The sequence below is a fragment of the Vanellus vanellus genome, assembly GCF_965231255.1.
Source record: "Vanellus vanellus genome assembly, chromosome: 15".
Taxonomy (NCBI): Eukaryota; Metazoa; Chordata; class Aves; order Charadriiformes; family Charadriidae; genus Vanellus; species Vanellus vanellus.
This window is the reverse complement of record NC_138920.1, coordinates 9,571,790-9,595,984: the sequence shown is the minus strand read 5'-3', so window position 1 is coordinate 9,595,984 and position 24,195 is coordinate 9,571,790. Positions and strand designations below refer to the sequence as shown.

Sequence of the window (24,195 nt, the reverse complement as noted above, 5' to 3'; positions counted from 1 at the left end):
GCAGGGCCCAGGCGGTGCCCAGGGCTTGGGCTGTGCTGGCGCTTTGGCCTTCCTGTGGGGACACGGAGAAGCATTTTATTCGCTAAAACCTCCGGATTAAACAGACATCTGCTTTAGTATGTCACCCTCTGTAAATGGATCCGTTTCTACCGTTAAGTGGAATCTATTTAATTATTTGAAACACTTCTTATTTTAGTGCTATTTTATTTTATATTCAAATAAATCTGTTGCAGAAATTATTTTTATGGACATGATGTAGTGCTTAGTTACTGCCAGGGGCTTTTTTTTTTTTTTTTCCTGTCTTTTTTTTCCATGCAGAAATGTCTGTATTTGGGACCAGCGAGCGCCTCGCGAGCGGCTTTAACCCCGCCGCTTGAGGAACAGGGGCCGGATCACCGAACAGAGGGACCCAAGGTGATTTTATGGCCACGGGCACGGGCCTGGCGGATCCCAGTAAGCGCGGGGGGATCCACAGCCCCGTTAGCGCCTTTCGCCTGACGGCTGCCCGCACTCCCGGCACACGCAGCGGGGCCGGCGGCACCGCCGCCAGGGGGCGCGCGAGGCACGGCTGGAGGGGGCGGTGCGGGGTGGGGGGTGGGGACACGCTGTCGGGACCCGCCCACCCCGCGGTACCGGTACCGGTACCGGCACCGGCAGCGGAGGGCGCCGCGCCCGCCCCGCGCCCTACCAGCGCCGCCGCCCGCTTCGGCGCCTCCGGATGCGCCGCCGACCCTGCCGCCATGCCATTGGCTGCGCCACGCCGGGCGGCGCTGCTCATTGGCCCGGCGGCAGCGCGGCGAGAGGCGGTGCCAGGGGTGTGGCCAGTCGCGCCCGCCCCCCCCCCCTCCGCCCCCCCCCTCCACCGCCGCAGCGCCGCGGCGCGGCCCCATTTCCCGATGCTGCCGCGGGCCGCAGCGCTGGCGCCGGGCGCCTCGCCGGGGCCTGGGCGCCTCTCGCCGCCGCCCGCCGGCCTCGAGGAGGAGGAGCCGCGGGGCCGGGCCATGTCGAGCGGCGGCGCCGAGAACGTCCCGCGCCGGGCGGAGGCGGTGGCGCCGCAGGCGGAGGCCGCGGAAGAGCCCGAGGGCGGCAGCCGGCGGTGGGGCGCGCAGCACGCCGGGGCCCGCGAGCTGGCAGAGCTCTACTCTCCAGGTGAGGGCGGCGGGGTCAGGCGGGCGGGTGATTCACCTCAGGGGGTGGCCGGCTCCCCTCAGGGCCCTGCTCCCCTCGTCTCTTCCCCCCTCCCCCCCCCGCAGCGGCCGCCCTGAGGCAGCGCGGCCCCTCCCGGCGCGGTTTCAGGGAGCTCCGGAGGAGTGAAGGGCGCCGGGCCGGGCCCTGTCGGGGCCGGGCCCTGCCGGGCGCCGGGCGAGGCGGCCCCGGGGCTGCCGGCGGGGGGGTGCCGCACGCTGTCGGCCCCGCGTCCGTCTGCCGCCCGCCCTCGCCTCGGCCGGGGCAGGGCCGAACGTGGCTGGTTAAAGCCGGTCTGAGACCGTGGCTTGGGCGGGTCGCTGCGTTCCTGCTGCCGTGGAGGGCCCTTGTGCGGGCTCCCGGTGTCTCGGGGGTGGTTTGTCACGCCAATGGCTTCCGCTGGCTGTGTGCGCTGTGCGGCCGTCCAGCCGTGCCGGGCTCCGGTCCTGCTGTGCGTTTGGCGCTTCTCGACAAAAAACTGAGGTTTGATGAGTGTCTGTGGCACACTGCTTTTAAAGCACAGTTTTGAGAGGTTAAGGGAGGCGTTATAGGATTACATGGTCAGCTTATGAAAAAGTGCCAGTATGGGGCTGGAGTTGGTGTCTCAACTGTGGGCCCATGCTATGGCTGCTGGGGTGGAGGTTTTCAAACTGGAACCTGCCCAGAATCCTCTTCCCTTTAATAACAATCACACAAAAAGTTAACCTTCCCATCCAAATCCAGGTGTACAAATTTGGTTCTAAGCAAGGTAACAACAGAAGCTCTTGCTTCAGAGTATTTATTCAATGAGCTACTCTGAGATGCCCAGTCCTGGCACCTCAGAAAGTGGCAGAGGGATGTTTGGATTTTTGTTTTGGTCTTGTCTTCCTTAAGCCTGCTGTTTGTCAGAGCTCAATAAAGTGACCAGCTATTCGTTTATGCTGTGGAAATAACTGTAAACTCCTTGTAATAAAACATGTCGTTTGTTTTTGGCTCACAGTGTGAGCAATGCTAGGTATTCTTGCCATTCCCAAGGAATTCATTTGCAGGTGAAGGGTTAAGAAAGGGAAGATGTGTTTTCAGCATCTTGCGGTTTCCAGCAGGTCAGCTGAACAGCTTAGCTTGCACATTCAAGGCAATTACTGGTAAAGCAGGTGTTCTTGCTTGCACAGAGCCAAGTAATGATACGAAAACAAAGGTATTCATTAATTTGTCAGTTTTCTGGACTGTTCAGGGCAAGTCTGCCCGTTTCAGCTTGTATTGGTCACCTCTTCCTTGCCTTGAGAGAAGGTGGTGTGCGATGCCTTTCAGCTGGTTGAGACAGGCGGTTCTGATCCAGGCAGTGACTGATTCCTGTGCTTTACAGAAAAGCAGTCAATAACTTTACTATTGCACTGTGCTCTTGCTCATAAGGAAAGGATTTTCCTTCACAAATCACGTGCTACCCTTATCTTTAGCTGTAGACAGAAGGTCCTGGGAAGTCTGTAAAGTAGTATAGATATAGTGATATTTATCAGCAGTCACCTGTGATAATATATTTAGATATGCAATTTTTTTTCTGTCATTACATAAAAAACTTACGTGAACAACGTCAGAATATGTGTTAGGGTGGAAGCATGTGATACTGAGCTACTGAATTCTTAAGAACAGGGATTACATATAATTACATAGAGTGAATATGATCCTGGAGTATTTCCATGGTTTCTTTAAGAGTATACTGTGGGGCTTTGGCACTTTTTTCCTTCATGTGGAACATACTTTTTAAGTTTGAGTGCTCTTTAAACACAAGTTATTGGTGCTGACTCCGCTGACTTCGATTGATTTCCTGGTCTGTCCAGAGCTGGGGCTGCATTTCTGGACTCAGGGATTCCAAGACGGCTGTCCAGAGATATCAGTGTTCAGAGTACAGCGCTGGTTGCATAGGTTGAACTCATGGGACTTCCTAGTAAGGAGCCTAGTGTTTCCCGCAGTCTGCTAATTGTTCCGTGAGGATTTACCCACTTAGGCCCTCTATTCAGGGTGTGGTTTTCTTATGCAGGAAGCGAGTGTTAATTAACTCTTACTTTCATTACTCCAGGGATCTCTTTATAGAATCTCCCACATTGTGACCTGATGCTGTCTTGAAATATGCTTGTTCTTGTGTCTTAATTTAATTTTACGATTTTCTTCTCTGCTACTGCAGAAGATGTTAATTTATGTACTCATGGCATTTCTAGAACAAAACTTTGAACTGTAAAAGTCTTTGTTCACACTTCTTTAAAATATTGCGTTGTAGGCACATTGGAGATAATACTGATCCTCCTTTGATGTTTCTAGTTTCCTTTTCATTGAATGGTATAGTTGAGAAGGACTTGGTTGAGCATTTAGGAGGAGAAATTCGACCAGACGGTAGGTCAACATAGAGGATTAGTAGGAAAGAAGCTCTTCTCCTGAACGCGTGCCAGGCATGGGAGTATGCCTCTGCTGCTGTGGGAGGATGTGCACCTCGCGTGCGGTCGTTACTGATTGTTCCCCTGCACGTTGCATTGCTTCAAACTCGGGTGGTGTGAAGTGTATGAGGCTGCAGAAGGGAGTGGGGAAGGGACTGTGACCGGAACACACGCCTGCTGTTATTGTTGGGATGTGTAAGCAGGAACTGTTCACTGGCGTGAACAAGGCAAGACTGTGTTGTCATGCTGGAAAGAAATGTGTGACCTGGGAAGCCACAGGCAAGAGCCAGCTGTGCTGCCTGGCCCCTAAAATAGGTGAGACTGATCTGTTTGGTCCTGAGCATGTTAAGAGCTGGCTACAGCCAGGGCCCTTCTGGGCCAAGGTGGCAGCTCAGATCTCCTTTTTTGATTTAGGCATTAGAGGTCTGTTCCTGATGCTTTAATCCATACAGATCCTGCATTCAGCATTCCCTCGCTCTCAACATCAGTGCCTTGTGAGGATCTCGCAGTGATTAGTGGGCAGACTTTCTGCTGCTAATCTGAATATTCAAGGTGTTACCACACTCTGATCTGTCTGTTCTCTTTTTATAGGCAATAGATGAGTTTTCTGTAGAGGTACGAAGTAGTACGGCAAGGTACAAAAGAGAATTTGCACAGTTCTTTCTCTTTGCTTGTTCTGTCTCATATCTCCTCAGAATGGCTGAGAGGCCGTAGCCTTCTCCCTGGGAGCGGGAAGGCAGAGACAAGACTGCAGAGTTCAGTAAGGAAGCTTAACAAGTACGCTTGCAATGTTAGGAGAGCAATTCTAGGGCCACCAAAATACAGGATGATGCTTTTTCCTGTTAGTACAACAGCTTTATGTACAAGCTCTGAGATTTTAAATATTACAGATGACTTAACTATGGGGCATCTGAGGCCAGAAATTTGTTCCCAGATTCAGCCACGCTGAATATTGAATGAAATGCAAATTTGAAAAAAGATGTGATGCAGAGGAGCGTTATGCCAGCAACCGCAGGGAAAAGGAAACTAGGACAATGTGAGATAGTGTCTGATTTGTCCCTGTTATTTGGACAAGGGCAGAGGGAAGGGGTTTGTAGTGGCTCGGGGAAGAGGAATGTCATTTAACAAAATATGCACACCTCCCATGGATAAGTAAGTTTCTGTTTCAGTTCCCTGTCAGACAAATGGAGTGAGTCATCCAGGCAGTAGAATAGTCTGTCTGTATTATTTCAGACTTCAAAATGTCCTCTCAGATAAAAGTAAAACATGCTTTTTTCCTCTTTTTCCAACAGGAAAGAGACTACAAGAATGGATCTCTGTCATCTTATGCTTCTCTCTGATCTGTTTCAATTTCTACAATCTTCTCTTCTACTTGCGACTGGAACACACGCCCTCTGTTATTGTTGGGATATGTAAGTAGGAACTGTTCACTGGCATGAACAAGGAAAGACTCTCTGTTGTAATGCTGAAATAAATGTCTGATCTTTTAGGCTTGACTCACTTTTGGAAAGGGAGAGGGACATTTGCACGTGTGCAGTGGTGCCTCTGAAACTGAGACCATCTGCAAAAATTGTAACTGCTTTCTGTCTTTCATTTCAGTGGCTTCTCAGTATCTCAAAGGTGAAGTTTTTAATGCAGCTGTTTAAGTTCGGTGTTCTTATGTAGTCATTGCAAATGTAAGGACTATCAAGAGGGGAAAATATCTGTCAGGACTGTCAGAGTTGGAAACAAAATACGTGGATTGATGAAAATATTTACAAGAACATTTCAGAAAGCAGAAGCCCAAGAAAAATCTTAGAAAAGGTGTTGCAGGCATCAAACTAGCTAGATTTCTGGGGACTGATAACTAAAAATGAGTATTTTGGAGTATTATACTTTTATGTCAGGCTGTGAAATTTGGCCTTTATCCTGAATGATGACTTTTTTCCAGCAATATAAGAAGAGTTGTAGCTTTCTTGTGGTAATAAACTCTTGTTCTCTTATTACTTGGTTTGATTGGAAGCTTGTGCAAACAAGCTCAGTCTCGTATCTTTGCCTTAGATGTGTAGAGGTGTTTAAGTTGGCTGGTTCTTGGCAGTACAGAGCTAGCTGGTCTAGATGCAGTGTGAGTTCGTGATTTCACCTTTTCAGTGAAGGAGAGGGAGAACTAATAAAGGATTCTAGTTTGACGCTGTACAGCTTTACTGATAGAATCAGGAATTGCATGGAATTAGCTAACGGAAAAACGTGTCTCAAGAGAAGCTGGGTGTGAAAAGATTCCTCAACATTCATTACATCATTCAAAGCCTAAACCTGTGTACAACTTAACGTACAACAACATGTTGCTTAACACTTGGAGCAAAAGTACCAGCGTTAACAGGAGCTTAGTGTTATTAGAACAGTACTGAAATGCTGTTGCACAGAAACCTTGAGAAGAAGCAGAAGAGAGGGCAGTGGATCAGGCTGAGCTGAAGCAGGGAGTCATCTGTGGCCGACTCAGCCTGTTGGCATTATCTGGGCCAAAGATTACTGGTGGCTGTATGGTCATGTACATGTGGGAGAAGGAAAGAGAATTACATTTAGAAATCAGAAGAGTCAGCTCTGCAATGCGTACCTTTCATATCTTTCTGGTAAACTTCTAATATGAGACAAGGGAGGGAAGAGAATAGTAACTAAGAATTTCACTAGTCTTCTAGTGTACTTGCAATGCATATTGAATGCAATATTAACTCCTCGTGTTGGGTGTATATAAACATTTACATATTTTTATATGAATTCCCTTGTTAACTGAAAGGAGAACAAATGGTGTCATTCATTAGGACACCATACAAGCTAGCTACAGGTGTTTGGCTTCTGTGCTTTATAACAAAAGTAACTTTTCTGTAAACTGTGTGAGGTATTGTGTGTTTTAGAACAGAATGGTACTTGTTCATAATCACTGTTGTGTATTGCTAATGATTAAAAAACAAACAAACAAACAAAAAAACCCAAAACCACAAAACCCCTCCAAAAAACCCCAAACCCCACAACAGCAGATTCAAACAGTGGTATATGATAGATGCTATGAATTCTTGCCAAAGCTGGGAAGCGGCAATTCCTGATGTCTGTTTAAAGGTTATTGGCTTTGTGTTGGGGCTAAGGGAGAGCAGTGTCCTCCCACCATGAATCATACCAGTTCACTTGGCCTAATTAAGTCTTGCCTTCAGTCTCAGCTGGTGAGGTGGAGGTGTTGGGAGGGATAGGGAAGAACATGGCATGAGAACTGCTCCATAATGATGAGGATGGATGTAGACGAGAGAATCAGTAATGATGGTTAACCTGTAGAGCAATCTGTTTGCAACTGGCTTTCATCTCAAAGTTAATATTGATAAAAGCTTGAGTTCTCTGATATCCTGGTTACCAGTCTAACTGATAAAGCAGCCAATTCACTGATAATATTATTTAAGTAGTAGTGAATGATTAAAGTAGCAAAATCTGGATTCTGTGTAAATAAAGTAGTGTGGAAATAACTGATAGTGTGTAGAAAAATGAGTGCAATAAAATAATAAGTGCTGCATGCTATCTTGTTTTGCTCTCTTCCTTCAATACATTATTTCTCCAGCTTAAGTGTGAATGATGTCTATAATTCAAAGTGATGATTAGGTTTTATTAAGTTTTGTGAAACTCATTTCCATAAATGTCCTGATTCCTAAATACTGCATGCAATACAATGGGTAAGATAGGGAATACTGAGTCACACTGTCAGATGTGTTCCCATTGAGAGCTTTCCTGAAGCTTAGATTGGAATATTGACCTTTGAGTTGAGGTCACAAAATAAACATTCTGCTAATAAAGACATAGCTCTAGATCGAGTTTGTATTAGGTCTTTGGAAATCTGGAAGTGATCAGTGATCCGGTGGGCTGGATCCGTGGCACAGACCTGTACATTAAGATGCCTTGTTGGGACCCCCTGTGTACTCTTTATAAATATATATTTTCTTTTAAGAAATAGGGAGTAGTTTGAACTTTCTGCATCATTTCACCTAGCCTAAACCCTAGATCTATAGTTAAAGGCTGTGTTATATCTTCATTTTTCATGCCTTTTAACAGCACACATGATTGTAACATAGGTAATACTGTAAATATCTTAATCTAGAAATTTTTAGGACAAGAAAGGTCTGATCCTCCTCTTACTGGCAGTCTGAAAGCACTTCCTTGTGTGATGTGAGCCGGCAGTCTGCTCAGAAATGAGCTCACGTGGCACACTGTCATTCGCTGCGCTGAATCACCTGTGGGCACTCGCGCTGTGGGGTGAGGGCAGAACTGTGAGGCAAGAACTTTATGGCGCTGGTTTAGAATAGCTTTTGAACTGGGTGGTTTTCTGCTGACTGAAATGATCCTGCTGGAGAGGAAGAGGCATGTGAGTCTCTTGTCTTCCAGGCTGTTTTCCCCTCCCCACTGTCAAAAAAAAAAAAAAAAATCAACGTTCCCCTCCAGGCCAAAAAAAACCCCTACGTCCAAACAGAAAACCTAAAACCAAACACAAAACTAACAGAAACGGAAAAAAGAGAGTGGGCAGAGGGTGGATTTATTTTGTTGTTTCTGTGTTAAATCCAGTCATGCCCTATTCTGAATATCTTCAGCTGCTGAGGAGTTATGAAAATTTTCGTGCAAGCTGACAATTACGTAGATTTGAATTTGGTGTTTTATTTGCATGCACGTGGTTAACTCGGGGCAGCCTTGGTTAGGCAGGCTGGGGGTGATGGAGGTTTCATACCCCCACTTTTTCAGCTGGAGCTGAACGGCCCCACTGCAGCGGGACGCTGTCCTGGCAGTGCGGCAGGAGCGGGACAGCCTCCGCCGCTGTAACAGAAGCTCAGTAGTGGCAGGGACAGGGCTGGCACAGGTATTGCTTGTGTGATAAGCAGAAACGCCTCACCAAAACATGTAAGAGCTTTTGAGCCTGATCTTACGCCTTCAGGTGAGTTTGTGGTGTCCAACATATTATTCAATATACATGAGCTGTATATATAGCATATATTAATAGCATCTACATAAAAAGTTTGGTACCGTGGATTCTGGTTTTCATTTTTCCCTCTCTTCTTTTGTCTTTTTGTAGGGTTTTAAAACCTTTTTTCCAAATTGGTTGACGTGTTTCTGACATTTGACTTTTCTGTGCAGCCACGTTTGTTCTTAATAGATACTGTTTATTGCAGTCTTTAAAAATGTAGTTAAGCTTGTGGTATAACCTGTTTATATTCATAAGAACTGCCCCATGTAACACAGATATCTTTAGAAACATCTTGTGACACAACACAAGATACAATTAATCATTGCTGACTTGAGAGATGGGGAACTAATTTTTTTAAGCCCCTGTGAGGTACGTGTTTCGTTGTTGCAGATGATGTGGGTTAGCCAGAGGGAGCACGCAGAAAGAAATCGCTTACCCTACTTTCAGAACAGAAACTTGTTCTGATCAAGACCCGAAACCTTTTTGTTTCAAGCCTGAATAGCTCTGCAGAGCTGCGCTTGGTTAGCCGCACTGCAGAGCCGAGCGATGGGTGTGTTACACGGCTGAAAGCTTTGGCACACGTCGGAGTAAAACCACTCCAGAGACCATCACCGCGTTATGAAATGGACTGCTGCGCACGGGGACGCGCCGCTTCAAAGTCCTGCTGCTTTACAGCAAGAGACAGAACTGTAACAGCCTCGCTTCACTTTATATTACATTAAAATGAAAATGAGTTTCCGCTTGAAATTTTGATTTAAAAAGCCCTTGAAGTTACACCAGGGAAACCTCAGTTAACAAAGGAAAATTGTCCTTTACTTCAGTGTTGGTCCAAATAAGCCAAATCTTTGTCACCTGCTATCTCACCCCACCTGAAGTAAGTACCAGTTACTTCGTAGCTGTAGGTAACCTTGTGTTTTCCATCCGAAACTGTATCATCTTGTAAAAATGGAGACTCCACAAGTTGTGATTAAATAGGCAGAACTTTGATGCTATACTTTGTTGCACTTTGTATTGCACAAACACAATTGCATTGCGCTAACACAATGTGTGTTACATCTTCTGTCGACCATTTTGCAGTAGGGGGATATGTTTGCTAACTTGGGAGCGCCAGACCTTCCCAGGGCCGAAGGACCCTGGAGGCTGTGGGTCTTGACAGCGGAATTATGGAGTACAATGGCTGGTTTGCACTCGGGCAGGGGGTGTTGACGCTGGTTATCTGTTCTTCACGTAGCTTGGATAGGGGATGAACTCCTCAAGCATGCCAGCAGCTCATCTCCGGCAAGGCGGATGGAGGCTGGACCCAGATGGGGGAGAGGTGACCGTCCCTGCCTGAGCCTGCATGGTGAGGAGGGAAGCTGGTCCCGAACAGCTCCTGTGCCCAGGGGACGTGCTATTGCTCTTTAAGTCAGCAGTGACAACTGGGACAAAGAAAGCTCTGTGTGTAAAGAAAGCTCAGGGGCTCTCTCTTAAAGCTGCAGGGGACTTTGGCTGGAGGATTTCAGAAGCAGAGGTCTCGGTGGCCCGGATTCACTCAGAATAGTGCCTCGTGCATATCAAAACACCAACGCGCCTACTGTTGCCCTAATGAAGAAGTGGGTTGTAGTGAATGGTGACAGTGACGTGCTTTGGTCAGAGGGTGCAGGCCTGGGACAAAACCAGCGTTGTGGCTGCTTACGTCCTGCGCCAGGTTTTAGGGCTCCTCTGGGTGCCCACCTGCATGCACAAAACTGCCCGGCGCTCCCAGGAGCTGAGCTTACCCTGCCGGATTCCTGGGGGTGTTTTAAATGGATGGAACTGGAGAATTAGTTTGGTTAGTCATACAAATGAAATTATTGGATTTTTAATTTTTTTTAGTGAGGGAAAACTTGGTCTTCATTTATTATCCATTGTTCTCTGATCTTTTAATCTCTTTCTTCTGGGATGGCTTAATTGCTTTTTCTAGTAAATGCATTTTCGGGGAAAAGAAGTACACAATGGTACTTTTTGTTTAAGAACTAGAGACCTAGGTAAAGCTGTCAGCATTTTGTCATTTAAATGTGGCGGGTGCTTTGCGAGCACTCTATCAGCTGGTGAAATAATAGGCATAGCTTGCTTTGTGCTAATAGACTAAGATTAAAGACATGAAAATAAAATTTGGGTGTTTCTATCGTTAAGTTTATTGGGTTGTGATTCTTAGCCAGGTCATGCTTCTGGTAGGTGAATATTTGCTTCGAGATCTGCTGCTGTTGAACTCCAGGAGAGAGGGTACCCTGATTCCTGGGGATCTCCTTTTCCTGGTAGCTTCTGGCAGTGTCGCAAGCTGTCCTGGGGCTTCTGCCCTGGGGCTGGTGCTCAGGTCTGCAGCAGTTAGGTGTGTGCCATGTTCTCGGGCGGCATTGCTGGGAGGTGGTGGATTATACGGCTTTCCCATAACGGTGAGTAACTGGAGTGTACAGGGAAGGAGAAGAGAGGTCCGCTATATGAGTAGCATGGCAGTCTTGCAAAATAAGCTTGTGTGACTTAGGACAGACTTTTCCCATCTACGGAATGCATGTGTTATAGACATGGCTTATTTGAAAACCCAGTTACAATGCAATATAACTATTATCTATAATAATAATACCTATGATATCCCAGCCCTTCTTTTATTTCATAGTTCAGCCGTGTTCTCTGCTTACTTGCACTGTTAGGTCCAGTTCTGACTGAATGTTTCTCAGCTTTAAATAGCCAAAATGATAAACTCTTCTTTTTAGCTTTTAAGCTGCTACACTTTGTACTTGTTGAAATGTTCAGGGATTACTTTCTTAGCCTCATAATATGCCACAGCATCAAACCTCTACCTTCTCTGTACTGAAAGCCACCGAATGTGGAATGCAGATGATGAAGGCATTTTATTTTTATAGGCATCTAAGTAACAAACAACTGTTACTTTGGCATATTGATTTTTAGAAAATAAAAAATTTTCTGTTGTGGAATTAGCCACTCCCTCGACTCTTTAGTGCTTTAACATTGAACTAGCTCGCATAGTCACTGATTAAAAATGACTGTACCTCTCAATGCTGTTACACAATTGCATCAAGTTATTTAACAACATCTTATGCTGGTTTTTTTCCCTTTCCAGAGACTCTAACTGGATTTTTACAGTAAATATGAAACTTTATACTCTACTGTAAGGCTTCTGGGTTATAATTTGAGACTTCTATATATGCAAAGCCAGGCTCTGTGGAATTTCAGTGAAGTACTTTTTTTTGCAAAAATGAGCAAAATGGTTTTATCTCTGGAACACCTTGAACTTCAGATGTCCCTCTCTCATTCAGCTCCTTCCACTGGCACCTGGCAGCAGCTAGGGCTCGCAAAGTGGTATAGGACTTGCTCAGATGAGAAGCCCTTCGTTAGGGTTGCAAGTTGTAATCTCTCAATTTGATATTTAAACAAGGAAGAGGGGGAGTGGGGGCTTTCCTGCGACACAAACCCTTACATATTATCTGGTTTCTGAAGGGAGCAAAGCCATCTTATGTTGATTATATGTTTGGGGCTGTTGCGATTCCAGCCCTGCCACCCACTGCCCGGCGGGTGACTTGGCTGTCTGAGTGCCAGCAGTTGTGCTGTGGCACATCCCCTGATGCAGGCGAGAGGCACTCGCTTCCTCAGCAGTGTCCCAGGGTGCTGCTGTGCCTGTGGACGTGCCAGTGTAGAGGATCACAAGTACGGGGTGGCTGGAAAAGACCAGCCATTCTAGCAAATGTGTGTGTCACTCGTGTGCTCGCTTATTTTAAAACAGTTGCTACTGGTTAAAGTTCACCTTTGGTCTCCCTGTATGCTAGGCCTTTTTCTTTTCTCCTGGTTCAGCAGTCTGCTTCCAAAACAAAGAAATTCTGGTGTTTTGAGCAAGTTCTGCAGCTCACTTCTTAACTACTGTGGCTTCCTACTCTCCTCCTGTGTTTTCCGAGTACTCACTTCCTCCCCAGTTATGAGCCATAGACGGGCTGATCCTCCATCCCACCGCTCAGCAGGCTGGAGTAAAACTAATGGGTATAAAACAGTATTTCTCTAACATTTTACTGATCTTGCTTCTAATGCTTCACTGTTTGCAGTTCACATATATCTATGCTGTGGGTATCCTGCTTTTTCTGACTTTGATTAACTCTTAATTCATGTTCAGGGCTGTGAATCCTGATGACAGAGCATCAAAATCTTATACCACCTTAGAGAAGCAGCGGTCTTGGTTTTTCCATTTTAACTAAAGACAGTGCTGGGTGTATGAGACTATAGAGCTCAGTTCATTGCCGTCTGTGCCTTCTGAGTCTGGAGACAGGATGCAAACCAAGCGTTACGATGCTGGTCATATATAACCCTTGGTACAGTTCTCTTATTACAACTCATCATACACAACTGCTGAAGAGTGAGTAAGCACTTCTGTAATACGGCTGAAATACAGTTTCTGGTGGTTAGTTTTTTTTCAGATTGCCTTAGTATAATGCACTGCTTCAGGCGTCCTTCATTCTTTCCTCTTAGCTTTCCACCAGCTGACATCAAAGTAACATGTGAAATATCTATTGAACTGTCAGTGTTTTGCCTCTATTTTTGTTGTTCTTCCCGCTGTTCTTTCAAGCTCTGATAATGCGGTGTGCTAGAGGCGATGTGGGTTAATAGGGTGATTACCTCAGCAAGAATGGTATTTTAGTTGTTGCAAAGTGAAGTGTTGTTTGGATATCTTCCTCCTGAATCAAGGCTGTTTTGCTCTTTCAGCTGCTGGGTGCAGATCTAAAAGCCATTGTGCTCCACCCTGTCTCGCTGTAGCTTATGTGCGCGGTCTGAAACAAAAACAAGTGTACAGAATTTACTGCTTATTAAAAATAGGCTGTCTTCAGTACAATAAGGTGATACATAAAGGATAAAGTATCTCCTGCTGTATATCAGAGTTTGGGCCAACTACGTAACAGATTCAGCAGTGGGGATTGATTTATAATACGAAAAGAAAGCCTTCTGGAGTAGTAGGTGCCACCGTAATCATGATGTTGTTTCTTCTCCCTTTTTGAAAATGAAAGGCAAGGGGAAGGACTGCAGAGGTGAGGGATCAGCTAAGCAAAAGGTAACCACGAGGAGCAGTATATCTGAAATGTGCTGTAGGTAACCACTGTGCCCTGGAGTTGAAGAGCATTTGATCAATAGTAACAGCACAACCCAGTCCTCTTTCATCTTCTAAAAAATAGCTGCTCTTTAGCAATCCTGCTAATGTTACAAGAACTTCATTAAACTGGACTCTCAAGGCAGCTGACCTGAGCATCCTGATTGGAGTAGCAAATCAGGCAAAGTCCAGATCGTGACCAGGGTAAATAAAAGTTGCGTGATTTGCAGGGAAAGATGCACATCCATTGTTTTGTTTCCTGGCATATCTCGGATCGCTTTGAGTTTCTGTGAGAGAGGGAGGAGTAAGAGGATGCCTTGGAGTCAAAGCAAGATGAACCAGTATACTGGCAATTTCAACTTTTGGGTTGGATTACAAGTGAGTTGGAATTGTCTTGCCTAACATCTGAGCAGGCAGAGGGGTACCTGCCCGTCACAGACCCCCTCGATACTGTAAATGAGAAGCTGTGCCTGAAGAAAGTCTTCAGACACATAGAGAAACGAATGCTGGCTAGTGGAGGAGAAAGCCAGGAATTCTCCTGGCTTCGCAGACACCTGAAGAAGAGCTGGCGAGGCAGGCAAGGCAAACCAGAAATTTCCTCCATCACCTCTGGTTTTGCAACTCTCTGCTGTTTCTGGTGCAAAGACTGTGTTACAATGAGTGACTTCCGTAAACAACCCAGTTTTTGTAAATATCAGTGGGGATAATTAAAGAACTGTGTTCTGGCCACTCTGACCTGGCCCTGGGACTACTTCTGTGGTTTCTGTGGACTCACAGCCTTCTCTGAGAGCTGCCAGACATGCCAATAGTAAGTGACTGTGCCTTGTACTCTGAGCACCAAATGAGAGTGGGGAATTGCTAAGTGAGTTGCTTTGAAACATACATTTTGAACATGTAATCTTTGTATTTCTGTTGCTGTGGCTCATTAACGATAGACTGTGAGGTCAGTATATAGTGCTTTAATTGGCATGAACTTTGTATATAATTGAGGGATTTGCACTGAGATAAAACTCAGTTCCTGGGTATATGGTATTTGCCCAGTATGCAGTAGCGATTTTGAAATCTGCGTGTGCTTCTGCCGAATTCTTTTAACCCGACCTGCAGGTAAGGAGTGTGTGCTGCCTCCTCTTTCAGAGCTTGAACGCTGGCTCTGCAGAGAATCACCAAGCACGCTTGTGTACTCGTTCACCGGGTGGTCAGTCTCAGAATCACTGAACAGAAAGATCTTTGATATTTATATTAACCTGAAGGGATGGCACAGCAGTGAAAAAGTTCTCATTCTGGTTCACCCTTCAGCAAATTTAGACTCCATCCAGACCTGGTTAATCTCTCTTGAAACCTGCTCAGAGCAAGATGTGCGGGCTCAAACTGGTACCTCTTGATTTCTGTTCTTTAAAGGGCAGGATCTGACTGTCCTAAATCTCCCAAGTGTAGACGTCCCGTGTCAGTGTCTCATTCTTTGCTGTGTTGCTATATCCATGTTGCTATGCTGTATTCCCCCAGCTTCCCTTTAAAAACAAGGGAACTTCTGCAGTCTTCTGTGAATTTTCTTCCTCAAAAGCATGAAGAACCTGGCAGTAGAGCTCATGCAGGAGAGCATCTCCAACTGTGCTGGAGACTTCATTGCTAAAGGCATTGGGAACCTGGGAGCAGGACAGCTTCTGCAGGAGAAGAAAGATAGATGTCTGTTAAACACCAGCTCAGAGATCTATGACTAACTGGAAAATATACAGCTGTTCTGATCAAATAGCATCTCTTGTGTCCTTACTTTTACGTGTCAGGATGACCCAGGAAATTGGATAGGCAGATTATCCAGAACATGATGGCAGAAATAGGACTTTACGTGCAAGAACTGAAAATCACCTTTACTTGGCCTCAGTTTTAAAGTTATTGTGGTTGGCAGCTAGAAAAATCTTTTCACTTGTTGCAACAAGAACCTCTGTTAGGGGTGTATCTAACTTTGTATGCAAATACAAGTGTACAGCGTCCCTTACAGGGAATCATTAGGGTGGTTTCTGGGGCCTTGCCTATAGCTTTGCAGGTGCCATAGTCTTAAAGTTGTTTGATGTTCCAATCTTATTTTGTAAATATTATTAACAAGCCACTCCTGGGCACAATAATTAGTGCTTATCTGCAGTCATTGGAGTTCAGTGCTGCTTGTTTACAGGCATAAGGTACCAAGGGAGAAGAGGAAGGGTCTGCAGATACAGTATTATCTGTTGGGATGGCTTTAACAGCTATTTCATAGCCAAGTAATCTCTTAAACGCTACTGAAGAAAAGAGTACGCAGATCTAAGTGACTCAGTTCTAACTTCTTAGTATTTTCCATACCAGCAATTGTGAAGATTTGTCAAGCTCTTCTGTAGAAGATGGATTAAACACAAAATCCATAGATTTAATGAAGATTGTAACCATCTAAATGGTGTCTTGTTAACCCCTTACTCCTAGTTGCCTGGCTTTGTTTATTCAGATTGGGTAGATCTCATGTGGTTGTAAATATCTAAGTTAGAGGTAGTTAAACAAGTAACCTTGCAAAACAAGTATAAAATGTCAGTAAAAATTCTTGTGTATATCTAACTGTCTCTCTCCTCGTTCAAGTTGCAGGAGTTATTACGGCTGACTTTCTATCAGGACTATTTCACTGGGGAGCAGACACCTGGGGATCCGTGGAGCTACCCATAGTTGGAAAGGTTTGAGATTCTTATCCTTAAGCTTGAAACAATTATGAAATAGTTTCTGAAACACTTCCAGTATTCCCAGCTGTGTTGGGCAGTGTATATAGGCTGTACCTTTCCTGCAGCCAATGTAACCACCTCCCCCGCCCCCAGAACCCTCCTCCGCTAAATGGCACGGTATATTATTGCTGGTGAAGTGCCATGTTTACACTTGGCCTAGGTGTCATGTGCAAGGTGACACTGTTCCATTTTATCACTTTTTAAAGGTTTGCACGCTGTTTTGCAATACCGGTGTTCACAGACCTTCCCAAGGTACTGTGGGAATGGCCTGTGACGAGCGTAGAAACCTGGCTAGACTTTTGCAGATCTTCCAAAAAGCCAATATACACAGATGTGGAGAATTGTTCCTGTAGCTAAGCTGTCTAAAAGCTGTGTTGTAAAACATGAAGAGGCTGCACTAAGAAATCTTTCCAGTTCTCTGTGCTACTGGCCCCTGTTGTAAATGTAGTAGTATTAGAATGGTGATGACTGAAGATTTAGATTTGAGATGTATTATAAATCTGTTGCTACAAATGCCAGATGCTTAGTGGAAGGTTTACTGACTTCCATAATCAGTGGTAATCTGTTTTTAAAATAAACTTCTTCATAGCTACTGTTGCTTATTCTTCACAGTGCAATATTAGAAGGATCTCTATTTAAAAAAAAAGAAAAGTATATTGGATATTCCTTGTAATTATCCAGAATTACATGAACTAAACCAGCAGAATTAAGACACTTGGGTTTAGGCTTATTTTTGTTCACCTTGAATAAACTTAGTAGTCCTTGAAACCCTGTATCTGTGGACCATAGTTAAAAAAAAAAAAAAGGGGGGGGCAGGCACTGCAGGAAACTACACACCAAATAAACAAGACTGATAAGAACACCTTTGCATAGGCTGTACGTGATGTATGTGTTAAAGGCAAATAAGTTTTCTTGTTTTACTGTCCCAATATTACCTATCAGATTTCCTCTGTCTCCTCTGGAATTGTGTATTCCAATGTGATTTCTTCTCCTAGAGGAGACTTTGGTGTAGTCTGTTTGACTTACATTGGTTTGTCTATGTAATTTAACTTGCGTTTAGTCTGTTAATGCTGTCAATGCAAAATATTAGGCTGAATTTTCCTTTTTTTTTTTTTTTTTATGCTGCTTAGCAAGTGACTTGTATTTGTGATTTCCACAGGCTTGTGTTGTCTGTGAAGTTAGGATGCTGATGCTTTGGTTTTGGGACCTAGAGACTGAAGGTCCTAAGTGAAAACTAAGAATAAAAAAATTGAAAAGTAATCAAAAACTGCATTTGAGTTTGGGCACTGAGTTGCTTTGCAAATGTAAATCAAATTATCTGAAGTGTTGTCACAAAAGCTTGAGTCCTGCTTACATGCTTTGTACTGTGGAACTTTCTTAAAACTCAGTCATCAAATTTGAATGCATGCAATGTTTTTTGGGTTTTTATGTTTTTCTTTCCAAAATTGTTACTAAGCCATTATACTTATCAATTTCTTTTTTCAGGCTTTCATCAGACCTTTTAGAGAACATCATATTGACCCCACAGCAATTACCAGACATGATTTTATAGAGACCAATGGAGACAACTGCTTTATGACGCTAGTCCCGTTGGCAAACATGGCATACAAATTTGTTTCTTTTTCCCCGGGTAAGCTGTTACTTCTGACTTATGTGGATTTAGCATTTTTGTTCATATTTAAAGAACCTCTGTCTGTGTGAAGCTAGGAGAAATCAATGAATGCGAGATGACAAGTAATAGGTGTTGGAAGCGTGATGCTCTTGGGAGGAGGGAGGGAAGCTTCTTTTTCCTTGAAGGTGGGGCGACCAGAAGGTGGGACAGCTAGATTCTCCAGCTCAACAGAGAATCTGTGACTGAAGAGTCTTGCAAGGAAGCATTAGAAGTTACAGTAAATACTCTTTTCATAAGAGGGATCAAACTGTGTGCATATAGGGAAACTCATTGTTCTAAAGTGTATAAAATGTTTCATATCTGTGTAGATGTACTTTATTTGCAAACTAGAAGTGCAAGAATTAAAGGATTAATTTTATGGATGATAAACTCAGAGTTTATCTTCCTGTTTATGGTGAGTTGACAGGCATTGGCACTTACCAGCCTGTCTTGTGACGTTCTGGAATTGCTTATGGCTTGCTGGTTCTCATGACACTTTGGCCAAAGCAGCTTCGTTGAGGCCTTCGTTAGTTCCCGCAGCACCAGGCAGCTCTGTGGGCAAGACATCATTTTCCTAGTAGAAATCTACCTTTTCCTAAATGGTATTTAAAGATACACATCTTGTTTTGCAGAGGCATTATACGAAACATGTCCTTGGGAGTGTTATGTCTTTGCCCTTATCATCTTCATAACCATGACGAACCAGATTCACAAGTGGTCTCACACGTACTTTGGTCTTCCACGCTGGGTCATATTTCTACAGGACTGGCATGTTATCCTGCCACGGAAGCATCACAGGATCCATCATGTGTCTCCACACGAGACGTACTTCTGCATTACAACTGGTACTGCCATCTGGTTCATACTGCAAGCTCTCTTTGGTAGTCTAGTGCAATTCGCCTGGCAAGATGTAATTTAGTGACAGCCTATTAAATAACTAGAAAATGTCACAGTGAAGTTAACTGTGCTCTTAGCTGCACAAGTTCATGGCAAAACTATAGTTGACTTTGTTGCATAGAAAATGTGGGGGGAAGATCTGTCATTGATTAAAAGATAACTTTCAGCCTGACAGGGTAGTCAGTGGTACTGAGATCCGATTGCATGATTTCCTGGTAATCTTGTGCTAGTAATTGATTTTTTTCATTAAAGTTTTAAAGCTGCTATTCCTTCAAAAGAGCATATAATCTGCAAGTGCAACTTACCTTGAATGCTCATTTCTAAAGCAAGGCTTCTAGATTTTCAGCATACATTCATTCTGTTTTGGGGCAGGAGAGTGGACAGGCTTGCAGAAAACTGGCTTTAGGTTCCTCTTGTATCTATATTCAATTTTAGGCCCACTGTACAGGTGGGTATACACAATCATCAGTGTTGCACAATCCTGAATAAGTTATCAAGTTAATTAGACAGCTGGAAATAAACCACTCTGCTGCTTCATTCTGTCATTGGCTCTGACAGACAGTTTATATTGGTTTTGAAATCTCTGCCAAGACACAAATCTAGTTCTTATGACCAGAATGCCATGTAAAAACACAGTACAATTAATAAGCCTGACTTGACAGATGAGAGCAAAAATCTTGCCACCCTAAGAGCTTTTTTCAGTCCTACTGTGTCCTGAAAGTTTAAGCACGACCATTGTTAGCAATCTTGGGCTAGTTGCTTTTTTTTTTTTTTCTCGTTAAAAAAAGAATGTGTGCTTCTGTTCACTCCATGCTTTCTGTAAGTGTTCATACCGTACTAGTCTGACATAACACAGCATGATAGATTGTATACTTGGATTTTCCAGTGGAGCAAAGTGTTTCTGCAGCCCTAATTCTTTTTCTTCTAGGGTAGAAGTGAGGAGGAGGACAGAAATATGCAATCATTGCACTGTTTAAAAGGGGCCTTTTCTGGGTAGAATAGGATTAGTTATTGTAATGCCTTTGTTAGTGACTTAAAAGTAGATAGCCAATGCCAAAAAGCTCTTGGTTTCAGAGCTGACCTGTGTATGTAAAGGTCTGCCACTGTATCATTGCCAGGGAAGGTATCGGATAACAGAGCTTTCTGGCACTCCCACTATTAAAGCTTTTGCACTGACTGCTGTTTTTAGACACCAGGAAGGGGTCGTCCATTCCTTGAGGGGTGATGGCTGTGTTAATGAGAATTGCATGGGCTGACTTCCTAAAGGGTGTCAGTATACGGTGAGTTGAGTGGAACTGCAGGATCGCAGGAGAGCTAGGAAAGGTCATGGCCAACTGCAGAAGGCGGCTGAAAACAGCGTCTGTCTCAATAAATTGTTAAACCTGTAGTTGTGTCTGATTAGGAACATTCTAGCTCTCCAGAAGTATGATATTCTTCAGCAGTGAATATCCTGAACGTTCTCTGCGTTTTAGTGTTTCTGTCCCATAATGGCTGTACCCGTAGTCTAAGACATTACCAGCAAGGACAGTTGTTTTCCTTCTGCCGACTGTCACGGCTGTGGGGATGGTACTCGCACCCGGCAGAGCTGGCTCTGCAGCAGCTTTCCCCTGTTCCAGTCTTGCTCGTGCTACTCTGCATTTTAGCTCTTTCCTCTAACGTGAACCGCTGCTGCTAGCTCACTGTTCCTGTTGTGGTAACAACTTCTTCATTCCTGCCTCTCCTTTGGTTTTCTTTTCTTATGCTTTTTTCCCTTTTCCAGAAAGGTACATGGAGTGAAATATAATATGTGTGCTTACAGATCAGTACTGTAAGTGTGGGATAACTAACATTACTCTGTGTACATCCATCTCTTCCTGGTTACAGGAAAACTTCTGCAGGGAAATAACGTTTCCCGGTGCTAATTTCTTTTGATTTTCTTAGTTTTACGATGTTTAATAAGACAGAAGCTTAAGGTTACTATATAAAACATTGTAATAAAACCCTGTGAAATGGCCCCTTCGTGCACTCTCCTGTTAATTATATGTAGTTAGCTTGGCATCAAAATATAGTAACAGAAAATCAAGTTAATGTACTAATTAATATCCTAAAAGTGAGACACAAAGTCCGTCTGAATTCAGGGTGAGGCCTCTTAAGCTTGTATGAGTTCCAGCCTAACAATGTACAGTGCAACAATTCTGCAAGGCATTCGAAATACCCTGTATCTGTAGGCTAGGAAAGATGCATTAAACTCCTGTTGCATGCAGAACATGATGGCGCTTACTGCCATTTTTACATAAAATGGTAAAAGCCTGTCCCATATCAACCTGTTACAGCCTTTCTGATTACTTGGATGCAGAAGTACCCTGCTGGCCAAGTTTCACAGCTTTGGCAGTGTGCTGCTGGCGGTGCTGCCCTTTTAATGTAGGAAGTGTCCAACGTCAGCTACTGTTAAATGCAGCATAGTTGGTACAAGATTTCCCCATCACAGGCTTCATTAGCAATCAGGTATGCAAACTTTAATTTTGCCGAGGGAGAGCATAATACATTTAAGTACCTTACAAATGAAAACTGGTGTTGGAACTATGTAAACTTGAGGCTTTATTTAAGAAAAAACTTTGTTGAGCTTGCCAAACCTTAGTTAGCGGTGTTTAGGTACCAAATAGAAATCTTGATTTTTATTTTTTTTATTTTTTTTTCTAGAAATTGTGGCGTTGATAATGTATTTGAAGTTCGAAGCCATGTTGTGTGTATTTACTTTCTTGCTGTACTACCTAATGAACTAGGTAGGCGTTGGAACTAGATGATCTTTAAGGTCTCTTCCAACTCTAACCATTCTATGAATGAGAAACACAAAGAAAAGCCAAGCTGGCTGTTGTGATGGGGAAAATAGCTGAAATTGTTGGGTTGGTGGTTTTGTTTGTTTGCTTAAATTTCAGTACTAAATCTGAGGTGCTACTAAGACACGTCTTGCTTCGAACACAAGTCATTCAACATGATGGTCCCTCTTCTGATAGCTTTGCGATGGCCATAGAGTAGTTCATCTCTGAATTCCCCTTGTATTTACCTTGTGATTAATTTAAAGAATGTTATTAAATAAACATTGCAAGACATTGAACTTTGGATGACAAACTAATCATTTTTTTCCTTTGCAATCACCTAGGTTGGCTGAACTATCCATTAGAGAAGATAAGATTCTGGAGGTGTTTGGAGAACATAATCCAAGGAGTCACTGGAGAGAAGCCAAGAGCAGATGACATGAAATGGGCTCAGAAAATTAAATAACTTTTGCCAGCCTTCTGCAATCCTTAACTTGTTGCCAATGTTGTTTTTTTTTTTTTTAAAAAAAAAAAAAAAAAAAAAGAAAAAGCCATAAGCCAAATTCAAGACCTGCAAAGAAATAACAGACTCTAAAGCACAAACTAAAAAGTGCTAACACAGACTGTAATGAAAAGAACTAATTCTTAAAACAATACTTGAAATGAAGATGATTACTCTTACTGAGCACCTTTTTGTTTAGCCATGTCTGCTTACATCTTAGAAAATACTTCATCACTGTATCTCAGAAGGCTATCAGGCAAGCAAGAAGGCAGGACAGTCACTCCATTGGTACATGGTGGCGTAGTAAACATGTGTTGTATCAACATTATTTAACACTTCAAAAATAGCTTGTTGCCTAAGACCTATAGGGAGAATGGTGACAACAGTTTGTCACTTCATGTTTGAGTGCAAATGCACTGCATGAAAACAGTGTGTCAGAGTAATGGAAACCTATAAAATCATGACTGTTCAATGCACCTAGTGATTGATAAATTTACAGATCTATCTTTGCTATCATGTTAAATCTAACTGATGTAATATGGAACAGACTTCGAGAATCCCGCTCCACCGGTGGGCCATGAATCCTCAAGTGTCTTCAGCTTCCCTTAATATAAAATTGTTCTACTCTGTATGTGGAATTGAGCAAACCGTTTCTGCATAAGCCTTCAGTTTAACAAGGCTCTGAGGAGAGGGAGGGCACCCAGTACAACGCATGCTCGCGTTTGTTCATGTGGAGTGCTCACTGATGAGTCTTCTATTAAGTGTTTCCTACCCTGACAATAAATGTTTAAAATAGTTCTAGCACTGGGCACATTGCAAATAGCTGTATTCAAGAGCTCAAGGTATCAAACTTGTAATGTTAGAAGGGAAATGTCAATGACTGGTGTTTTGTTCTTTTTTTTTTTTAAGGTGCTTGCTTGTTTCTGTAAATAATATAAAGCCTTAATCTCTTCTGGTGTAATGGAATAATATTTTAATGTGATGTTTGAATGTATATAATATATTTATAACAAAGCAGTTGGATAATACTAATCACGTTTGTTAAGTCTTGTTGCTGTTCTTCCTTCATGCATTATCAGCACTTAGTCCAAGAACTTGATCACTGGCTGCAAAATGATTCATGATATTCCAACCACCTGAAACACGTTGCAGCCTCTTAAGCCTTTGTTTAGGTTGAAGTGATCAATTGTTACAGTTTCAGCTTGATGCTATATTATGCCAGACTTCAACACCTTTCAAGAAGTGCAAGTAGTTCTGCTTTGGATGCTAAGGAGTAACTCTGCTCGCCTGGGAGGAGTGAAGTTTCCCTAAGAACATCCAACAGGCACTTTATCAAGTCAATGTGATTTGGATCTTGTTTAATTCTTTCCTAAATGGAAGCTTACTGATGGTCAAATCTAAGACTATTTTCCCTTCCCTACTTGTAAATTGTGTTGAATCCTAACTGTCTTCTCCTGAAGACCATGGTAAGGTGGTTTTGAGTCATAGGTTTAGACTGACCTTGTTCTCAACTTCTTTGGATATGATGGACCACAACTTCTGAAACAGTTGGCACTTGGCAGCTCTCCTCCGGTGAAAACTGCTGAATGCAGAGATGTCTGAGCTGCGTTCTGCAGATGAAAATCACAGTTGGTACCTTGGTTATGAAATATTTAATGTGTTTAAATGTTTCAGACCCTTGGAGAACTTTATACTATTACATGAAACTATGGCCTATTCCAGTTGTCACAGTCAATGTCAGGTCTCTGTGTAGCTGTGACAGTAAAGAATACTTCCACTATAGTAGGAGTCTCAAAATGTATTTAGTTGAAATTGGAGGAAGAGGGAGGAATACTTATTTAATGCTGTTATTGTGGAAGATGGGTGTGTGATTTCATACTATTTTTGGTGAAAAGAGCAGGTTTGCCCCTTTTTCTCCCACTCATGCCATCAAAAGCCTTGGCAAA

At 43.5% G+C, this 24,195-nt stretch overlaps 1 protein-coding gene across 1 annotated transcript; it reads left to right on the top strand.

The window, feature by feature from the left end:
• Positions 1-896: 896 nt before the first annotated feature.
• Positions 897-23,298, top strand: LOC309678003 (plasmanylethanolamine desaturase 1-like; the record flags this gene model as incomplete). The annotated part of the gene is made up of 6 exons (XM_082490915.1): positions 897-1,149; positions 4,886-5,005; positions 16,268-16,359; positions 17,890-18,034; positions 18,688-18,900; positions 22,092-23,298. 6 exons carry the CDS (start codon positions 897-899, stop codon positions 22,211-22,213), a joined length of 945 nt encoding a protein of 314 aa, XP_082347041.1. The 3' UTR covers positions 22,214-23,298.
• Between the last annotated feature and the right edge of the window lie 897 nt (positions 23,299-24,195).